Raw genomic sequence first — 10,589 nt, 5'->3', positions numbered from 1 at the left:
GCCTGAGGTCACACAGACACAGAGCAGTCTCCCCGTAATATCCTGCACTCTCTCCTCCATCGCCTGAGGTCACAGACACAGAGCAGTCACCCCGTAATATCCTGCACTCTCTCCTCCATCGCCTGAGGTCACACAGACACAGAGCAGTCTCCCCGTAATATCCTGCACTCTCTCCTCCATCGCCTGAGGTCACACAGACACAGAGCAGTCTCCCCGTAATATCCTGCACTCTCTCCTCCATCGCCTGAGGTAACACAGACCCAGAGCAGTCTCCCCGTAATATCCTGCACTCTCTCCTCCATCGCCTGAGGTCACACAGACACAGAGCAGTCTCCCCGTAATATCCTGCACTCTCTCCTCCATCGCCTGAGGTCACACAGACACAGAGCAGTCTCCCCGTAATATCCTGCGCTCTCTCCTCCATCGCCTGAGGTCACACAGACACAGATCAGTCTCACCGTAATATCCTGCACTCTCTCCTCCATCGCCTGAGGTCACACAGACACAGAGCAGTCTCCCCGTAATATCCTGCACTCTCTCCTCCATCGCCTGAGGTCACACAGACACAGAGCAGTCTCCCCGTAATATCCTGCACTCTCTCCTCCATCGCCTGAGGTCACACAGACACAGAGCAGTCTCCCCGTAATATCCTGCACTCTCTCCTCCATCGCCTGAGGTCACACAGACACAGAGCAGTCTCCCCGTAATATCCTGCGCTCTCTCCTCCATCGCCTGAGGTCACACAGACACAGAGCAGTCTCCCTGTAATATCCTGCACTCTCTCCTCCATCGCCTGAGGTCACACAGACACAGAGCAGTCTCCCCGTAATATCCTGCACTCTCTCCTCCATCGCCTGAGGCACACAGACACAGAGCAGTCTCCCCGTAATATCCTGCACTCTCTCCTCCATCGCCTGAGGTCACACAGACACAGAGCAGTCTCCCTGTAATATCCTGCACTCTCTCCTCCATCGCCTGAGGTCACACAGACACAGAGCAGTCTCCCCGTAATATCCTGCACTCTCTCCTCCATCGCCTGAGGTCACACAGACACAGAGCAGTCTCCCCGTAATATCCTGCACTCTCTCCTCCATCGCCTGAGGTCACACAGACACAGAGCAGTCTCCCCGTAATATCCTGCACTCTCTCCTCCATCGCCTGAGGCACACAGACACAGAGCAGTCTCCCCGTAATATCCTGCGCTCTCTCCTCCATCGCCTGAGGTCACACAGACACAGAGCAGTCTCCCCGTAATATCCTGCACTCTCTCCTCCATCGCCTGAGGTCACACAGACACAGAGCAGTCTCCCCGTAATATCCTGCACTCTCTCCTCCATCGCCTGAGGCACACAGACACGGGGCGCTCACTCACTCTGAGGCACACAGACACGGGGCGCTCACTCACTCTGAGGCCCACAGACAGGGGGCGCTCACTCCTCTGAGGCACACAGACACGGAGCGCTCACTCTGAGGCACACAGACACGGAGCGCTCACTCTGAGGCACACAGACACGGGGCGCTCACTCTGAGGCACACAGACATGGAGCGCTCACTCTGAGGCACACAGACACGGGGCGCACACTCACTCTGAGGCACACAGACACGGGGCGCTCACTCACTCTGAGGCACACAGACACGGAGCGCACTCCTCTGAGGCACGCAGACATGGGGCGCTCACTCCTCAGGCACACAGACACGGGGCGCTCACTCACTCTGAGGCACACAGACATGGGGTGCTCACTCCTCTGAGGCACACAGATATGGGGCGCTCACTCTGAGGCACACAGACACGGGGCGCTCACTCCTCTGAGGCACACAGACACGGAGCCCTCACTCACTCTGAGGCACACAGACACGGGGCGCTCACTCCTCTGAGGCACACAGACACGGGGCGCTCACTCCTCTGAGGCACACAGACACGGAGCGCTCACTCCTCTGAGGCACACAGACACGGGGCGCTCACTCCTCAGGCACACAGACACGGGGCGCTCACTCACTCTGAGGCACACAGACACGGGGAGCTCACTCCTCTGAGGCACACAGACACGGGGCGCTCACTCACTCTGAGGCACACAGACACGGGGCGCTCACTCACTCTGAGGCACACAGACAGGGGGCGCTCACTCCTCTGAGGCACACAGACACGGAGCACTCACTCTGAGGCACACAGACACGGAGCGCTCACTCTGAGGCACACAGACACGGGGCGCTCACTCTGAGGCACACAGACACGGAGCGCTCACTCTGAGGCACACATACACGGGGCGCACACTCCTCTGAGGCACACAGACGTGGGGTGCTCACTCACTCTGAGGCACACAGACACGGGGCGCTCACTCACTCTGAGGCACACAGACACGGGGCACTCACTCCTCAGGCACACAGACACGGAGCGCTCACTCCTCTGAGGCACACAGACACGGAGCGCTCACTCCTCTGAGGCACACAGACACGGGGCGCTCACTCCTCAGGCACACAGACACGGAGCGCTCACTCCTCTGAGGCACACAGACACAGAGCGCTCACTCCTCTGAGGCACACAGACACGGGGCGCTCACTCCTCAGGCACACAGACACGGAGCGCTCACTCCTCTGAGGCACACAGACACGGGGCGCTCACTCTGAGACACACAGACACGGGGCGCTCACTCACTCTGATGCATGCAGACACGGAGCGCTCACTCCTCTGAGGCACACAGAAACGGGGCACTCACTCACTCTGAGGCACACAGACACGGGGCGCTCACTCCTCTGAGGCACACAGACACGGAGCGCTCACTCTGAGGCACACAGACACGGGGCACTCACTCTGAGGCACACAGACACGGAACGCTCACTCCTCTGAGGCACACAGACACAGAGCGCTCACTCCTCTGAGGCACAAAGACACGGGGCGCTCACTCACTCTGAGGCACACAGACACGGGGCGCTCACTCACTCTGAGGCACACAGACAGGGGGCGCTCACTCCTCTGAGGCACACAGACACGGAGCGCTCACTCTGAGGCACACAGACACGGAGTGCTCACTCTGAGGCACACAGACACGGGGCGCTCACTCTGAGGCACACAGACATGGAGCGCTCACTCTGAGGCACACAGACACGGGGCGCACACTCCTCTGAGGCACACAGACACGGGGCACTCACTCACTCTGAGGCACACAGACACGGGGCGCTCACTCCTCTGAGGCACGCAGACATGGGGCGCTCACTCCTCAGGCACACAGACACGGGGCGCTCACTCACTCTGAGGCACACAGACATGGGGTGCTCACTCCTCTGAGGCACACAGATATGGGGCGCTCACTCTGAGGCACACAGACACGGGGCGCTCACTCCTCTGAGGCACACAGACACGGAGCGCTCACTCTGAGGCACACAGACACGGGGCGCTCACTCCTCTGAGGCACACAGACACGGGGCGCTCACTCCTCTGAGGCACACAGACACGGAGCGCTCACTCCTCTGAGGCACACAGACACGGGGCGCTCACTCTGAGGCACACAGACACGGGGCGCTCACTCCTCAGGCACACAGACACGGGGCGCTCACTCACTCTGAGGCACACAGACACGGGGCGCTCACTCTGAGGCACACAGACACGGGGAGCTCACTCCTCTGAGGCACACAGACACGGGGCGCTCACTCACTCTGAGGCACACAGACACGGGGTGCTCACTCACTCTGAGGCACACAGACAGGGGGCGCTCACTCCTCTGAGGCACACAGACACGGAGCACTCACTCTGAGGCACACAGACACGGAGCGCTCACTCTGAGGCACACAGACACGGGGCGCTCACTCTGAGGCACACAGACACGGAGCGCTCACTCTGAGGCACACATACACGGGGCGCACACTCCTCTGAGGCACACAGACACGGGGCGCTCACTCACTCTGAGGCACACAGACATGGGGCGCTCACTCACTCTGAGGCACACAGACACGGGGCGCTCACTCACTCTGAGGCCCACAGACACGGAGCGCTCACTCCTCAGGCACACAGACACGGGGCGCTCACTCACTCTGAGGCACACAGACATGGGGTGCTCACTCACTCTGAGGCACACAGACATGGGGTGCTTACTCACTCTGAGGCACACATACACGGGGCGATCACTCACTCTGAGGCACACAGACACGGGGCGCTCACTCACTCTGAGACACACAGACACGGGGCGCTCACTCACTCTGAGGCACACAGACACGGGGCGCACACTCCTCTGAGGCACACAGACACGGGGCGCTCACTCACTCTGAGGCACACAGACACGGGGTGCTCACTCACTCTGAGGCACACAGACACGGGGCGCTCACTCACTCTGAGGCACACAGACACGGGGCGCTCACTCACTCTGAGGCACACAGACACGGGGCGCTCACTCACTCTGAGGCACACAGACACGGGGCGCTCACTCTGAGGCACACAGACACGGGGCGCTCACTCACTCTGAGGCACACAGACATGGGGCGCTCACTCACTCTGAGGCACACAGACACAGGGCGCTCACTCACTCTGAGGCACACAGACACGGGGCGCTCACTCACTCTGAGGCACACAGACACGGGGCGCTCACTCTGAGGCACACAGACACGGGGCGCTCACTCACTCTGAGGCACACAGACACGGGGCGCTCACTCACTCTGAGGCACACAGACACGGGGCACTCACTCTGAGGCACACAGACACGGGGCGCTCACTCTGAGGCACACAGACACGGGGCGCTCACTCACTCTGAGGCACACAGACACGGGGCGCTCACTCCTCCCCACCTGTGTAGTTCTCATTGCCGTGGACAATCTCCCCCAGTAACTGGGCGATAGATGAGCTCACCGCCTTCGTGCTGCTCCCCAGGTCCTGTGAGCACTTCTCCATCTGTACGAGACACACGTGTTACACAACTACACAACCCCTGCACAATCCCTGCACAACCGCGCAATCCCTGCACAACCCCTGCACAATCCCTACACAACCGCGCAATCCCTACACAACCGCGCAATCCCTACACAACCCCTGCGCAATCCCTACACAACCCCTACACAACCGCGCAATCCCTACACAACCCCTGCACAATCCCTACACAACCGCGCAATCCCTGCACAACTGCGCAATCCCTACACAACCGGCGCAATCCCTACACAACCGCGCAATCACTGCACAACCGCGCAATCCCTACACAACCGCGCAATCCCTACACAACCGCGCAATCCCTACACAACCTCGCAATCCCTACACAATCCCTGCACAACCGCGCAATCCCTACACAACCGCGCAATCCCTACACAATCCCTGCACAATCCCTACACAACCGCGCAATCCCTACACAACCGCGCAATCCCTACACAATCCCTGCACAATCCCTGCACAACCGCGCAATCCCTACACAACCGCGCAATCCCTACACAATCCCTGCACAATCCCTGCACAACCGCGCAATCCCTACACAACCGCGCAATCCCTACACAATCCCTGCACAATCCCTACACAACCGCGCAATCCCTACACAATCCCTGCACAATCCCTACACAACCGCGCAATCCCTACACAACCGAGCAATCCCTACACAATCCCTGCACAACCGCGCAATCCCTACACAACCGCGCAATCCCTACACAACCGCGCAATCCCTACACAACCCCTGCACAACCGCGCAATCCCTACACAACCGCGCAATCCCTACACAACCGCGCAATCCCTACACAATCCCTGCACAATCCCTGCACAACCGCGCAATCCCTACACAACCGCGCAATCCCTACACAACCGCGCAATCCCTACACAACCGCGCAATCCCTACACAACCGCGCAATCCCTACACAATCCCTGCACAATCCCTACACAACCGCGCAATCCATACACAATCCCTGCACAATCCCTACACAACCGCGCAATCCCTACACAACCGCGCAATCCCTACACAACCCCTACACAACCGCGCAATCCCTACACAACCCCTACACAACCGCGCAATCCCTACACAATCCCTGCACAACAGCGCAATCCCTGCACAACCGCGCAATCCCTGCACAACAGCGCAATCCCTACACAACCCCTGCACAATCCCTACACATCAATGTATCAAGTCACCGTGTCCCCGGGCAGGGGCTGCAGTTTGCCCCCTCGGAGGGTAGTTACTCACCGTGTCCCCTGGCAGGGGCTGCAGTTTGCCCCCTCGGGGGGTAGTTACTCACCGTGTCCCCTGGCAGGGGCTGCAGTTTGCCCCCTCGTGGGGTAGTTACTCACCGTGTCCCCTGGCAGGGGCTGCAGTTTGCCCCCTCGGGGGGTAGTTACTCACCGTGTCCCCGGGCAGGGGCTTCAGTTTGCCCCCTCGGGGGGTAGTTACTCACCGTGTCCCCTGGCAGGGGCTGCAGTTTGCCCCCTCGGGGGGTAGTTACTCACCGTGTCCCCGGGCAGGGGCTGCAGTTTGCCCCCTCGGGGGGTAGTTACTCACCGTGTCCCCTGGCAGGGGCTGCAGTTTGCCCCCTCGGGGGGTAGTTACTCACCGTGTCCCCGGGCAGGGGCTTCAGTTTGCCCCCTCGGGGGGTAGTTACTGACCGTGTCCCCTGGCAGGGGCTGCAGTTTGCCCCCTCGGAGGGTAGTTACTCACCGTGTCCCCGGGCAGGGGCTGCAGTTTGCCCCCTCGGGGGGTAATTACTCACCGTGTCCCCGGGCAGGGGCTGCAGTTTGCCCCCTCGGGGGGTAGTTACTCACCGTGTCCCCTGGCAGGGGCTGCAGTTTGCCCCCTCGGGGGGTAGTTACTCACCGTGTCCCCGGGCAGGGGCTTCAGTTTGCCCCCTCGGGGGGTAGTTACTCACCGTGTCCCCTGGCAGGGGCTGCAGTTTGCCCCCTCGGAGGGTAGTTACTCACCGTGTCCCCGGGCAGGGGCTGCAGTTTGCCCCCTCGTGGGGTAATTACTCACCGTGTCCCCTGGCAGGGGCTGCAGTTTGCCCCCTCGGGGGGTAGTTACTCACCGTGTCCCCGGGCAGGGGCTGCAGTTTGCCCCCTCGGGGGGTAGTTACTCACCGTGTCCCCGGGCAGGGGCTGCAGTTTGCCCCCTCGGGGGGTAGTTACTCACCGTGTCCCCGGGCAGGGGCTGCAGTTTGCCCCCTCGGGGGGTAGTTACTCACCGTGTCCCCGGGCAGGGGCTGCAGTTTGCCCTCCCTTGCTGCCGCTCGGGCGTCCTGCAGGTCTTGTTCCAGGGATCGGATTAGATTCAGAGCAGAGTCAATTTCCAAAGGACCACAAGCTTCCTGTGCCTGAAAGAGAGCCACGTGATCACAGGGGCTTCCACGAGAAAGACCACCTACTGCACCACACACCCTCCCCCAGAGACCACACACTGTGCCACACAGCCACCCACACACCCGTGTACCACGTAATCTCCATGAGACCAGACACTATGCCACACAACCTGCCTGCCCCCAGACAAGCCCGTGCCACGCAGTATACCACACACCCAGTGTACCACGTAATCTCCATGAGACCAGCCACTATGCCACACAACCTGCCTGCCCCCAGACAATCCCGTGCCACGCAGTATCCCACACACCCAGTGTACCACGTAATCTCCATGAGACCAGCCACTATGCCACACCACCTGCCTGCCCCCAGACAAGCCCGTGCCACGCAGTATCCCACACACCCAGTGTACCACGTAATCTCCATGAGACCAGCCACTATGCCATACCACCTGCCTGCCCCCAGACAAGCCCGTGCCACGCAGTATCCCACACACCCAGTGTACCACGTAATCTCCATGAGACCAGCCACTATGCCACACAACCTGCCTGCCCCCAGACAAGTCCGTGCCACGCAGTATCCCACACACCCAGTGTACCACGTAATCTCCATGAGACCAGCCACTATGCCACACAATCTGCCTGCCCCCAGACAAGCCCGTGCCACGCAGTATCCCACACACCCAGTGTACCACGTATCTCCATGAGACCAGCCACTATGCCACACCACCTGCCTGCCCCCAGACAAGCCCGTGCCACGCTGTATCCCACACACCCAGTGTACCACGTAATCTCCATGAGACCAGCCACTATGCCACACCACCTGCCTGCCCCCAGACAAGCCCGTGCCACGCAGTATCAAACACACCCAGTGTACCACGTAATCTCCATGAGACCAGCCACTATGCCACACCACCTGCCTGCCCCCAGACAAGCCCGTGCCACGCTGTATCCCACACACCCAGTGTACCACGTAATCTCCATGAGACCAGCCACTATGCCACACCACCTGCCTGCCCCCAGACAAGCCCGTGCCACGCTGTATCCCACACACCCAGTGTACCACGTAATCTCCATGAGACCAGCCACTATGCCACACCACCTGCCTGCCCCCAGACAAGCCCGTGCCACACAGCCACCCACACACCCGTGTACCACGTAATCTCCATGAGACCAGACACTATGCCACACAACCTGCCTTCCCCCAGACAAGCCCGTGCCACGCAGTATCCCACACACCCAGTGTACCACGTAATCTCCATGAGACCAGCCACTATGCCACACAACCTGCCTGCCCCCAGACAATCCCGTGCCACGCAGTATCCCACACACCCAGTGTACCACGTAATCTCCATGAGACCAGCCACTATGCCACACCACCTGCCTGCCCCCAGACAAGCCCGTGCCACGCTGTATCCCACACACCCAGTGTACCACGTAATCTCCATGAGACCAGACCCTATGCCACACCACCTGCCTGCCCCCAGACAAGCCCGTGCCACGCAGTATCCCACACACCCAGTGTACCACGTAATCTCCATGAGACCAGCCACTATGCCACACCACCTGCCTGCCCCCAGACAAGCCCGTGCCACGCAGTATCCCACACACCCAGTGTACCACGTAATCTCCATGAGACCAGCCACTATGCCACACAACCTGCCTGCCCCCAGACAAGCCCGTGCCACGCAGTATCCCACACACCCAGTGTACCACGTAATCTCCATGAGACCAGCCACTATGCCACACAACCTGCCTGCCCCCAGACAAGCCCGTGCCACGCAGTATCCCACACACCCAGTGTACCACGTAATCTCCATGAGACCAGTCACTATGCCACACAACCTCCATCAGATAGTGCCTACTATGCCATTCAGAGAACTAGAAATGCTCGCCGCCGCTGCTGCCGCCGCCGCTCACAAACCAGGGACTCGCCCGGCAAAAATACAACTGAAGTTTATTCTAATCACATTCAAAATGAACACTCAGGACAAACAAAAACAGAGCAACCTCCTCCCACGCGTTTCGGGCATGCACTACCCTTTCTCAAGGAGTATAACAGAGCAACCTCCTCCCACGCGTTTCGGGCATGAACTGCCCTTTCTCAAGGAGTATAACAGAGCAACCTCCTCCCACGCGTTTCGGGCATGAACTGCCCTTTCTCAAGGAGTATAACAGAGCAACCTCCTCCCACGCGTTTCGGGCATGAACTGCCCTTTCTCAAGGAGTATAACAGAGCAACCTCCTCCCACGCGTTTCGGGCATGCACTGCCCTTTCTCAAGGAGTATAACAGAGCAACCTCCTCCCACGCGTTTCGGGCATGAACTGCCCTTTCTCAAGGAGTATAACAGAGCAACCTCCTCCCACGCGTTTCGGGCATGAACTGCCCTTTCTCAAGGAGTATAACAGAGCAACCTCATCCCACGCGTTTCGGGCATGAACTGCCCTTTCTCAAGGAGTATAACAGAGCAACCTCCTCCCACGCGTTTCGGGCATGAACTGCCCTTTCTCAAGGAGTATAACAGAGCAACCTCCTCCCACGCGTTTCGCGCATGAACTGCCCTTTCTCAAGGAGTATAACAGAGCAACCTCCTCCCACGCGTTTCGGGCATGCACTGCCCTTTCTCAAGGAGTATAACAGAGCAACCTCCTCCCACGCGTTTCAGGCATGCACTGCCCTTTCTCAAGGAGTATAACAGAGCAACCTAATCCCACGCATTTCGGGCATGCACTGCCCTTTCTCAAGGAGTATAACAGAGCAACCTCCTCCCACGCGTTTCGGGCATGAACTGCCCTTTCTCAAGGAGTATAACAGAGCAACCTCCTCCCACGCGTTTCGGGCATGAACTGCCCTTTCTCAAGGAGTATAACAGAGCAACCTCCTCCCACGCGTTTCAGGCATGCACTGCCCTTTCTCAAGGAGTATAACAGAGCAACCTAATCCCACGCATTTCGGGCATGCACTGCCCTTTCTCAAGGAGTATAACAGAGCAACCTCCTCCCACGCGTTTCGGGCATGAACTGCCCTTTCTCAAGGAGTATAACAGAGCAACCTCCTCCCACGCGTTTCGGGCATGAACTGCCCTTTCTCAAGGAGTATAACAGAGCAACCTCCTCCCACGCGTTTCGGGCATGCACTGCCCTTTCTCAAGGAGTATAACAGAGCAACCTCCTCCCACGCGTTTCGGGCATGCACTGCCCTTTCTCAAGGAGTATAACAGAGCAACCTCCTCCCACGCGTTTCGCGCATGAACTGCCCTTTCTCAAGGAGTATAACAGAGCAACCTCCTCCCACGCGTTTCGGGCATGCACTGCCCTTTCTCAAGGAGTATAACAGAGCCCCTTAGGC

At 59.5% G+C, this 10,589-nt stretch overlaps 1 protein-coding gene across 1 annotated transcript in view; it reads right to left on the bottom strand.

Moving 5' to 3' along the window:
* Nucleotides 1-4,759: 4,759 nt before the first annotated feature.
* Nucleotides 4,760-10,589, bottom strand: part of LOC142475005 (talin-1-like) — a 58,504-nt gene continuing 52,674 nt past the window's right edge. Inside the window, exons 9-10 of the mRNA XM_075581099.1 lie at nucleotides 7,129-7,257; nucleotides 4,760-4,876 (exon numbers count right to left, since the gene is read on the bottom strand). Coding sequence (XP_075437214.1) covers nucleotides 4,760-4,876; nucleotides 7,129-7,257 — 246 coding nt within the window. The remainder of the gene's footprint in view (nucleotides 4,877-7,128; nucleotides 7,258-10,589) is intronic.

This window comes from Ascaphus truei, unplaced genomic scaffold, assembly GCF_040206685.1.
Source record: "Ascaphus truei isolate aAscTru1 unplaced genomic scaffold, aAscTru1.hap1 HAP1_SCAFFOLD_1049, whole genome shotgun sequence".
Classification (NCBI taxonomy): domain Eukaryota; kingdom Metazoa; phylum Chordata; class Amphibia; order Anura; family Ascaphidae; genus Ascaphus; species Ascaphus truei.
The sequence above is the reverse complement of the archived record's forward strand: the minus strand, read 5'-3'. Positions and strand labels throughout refer to the sequence as shown.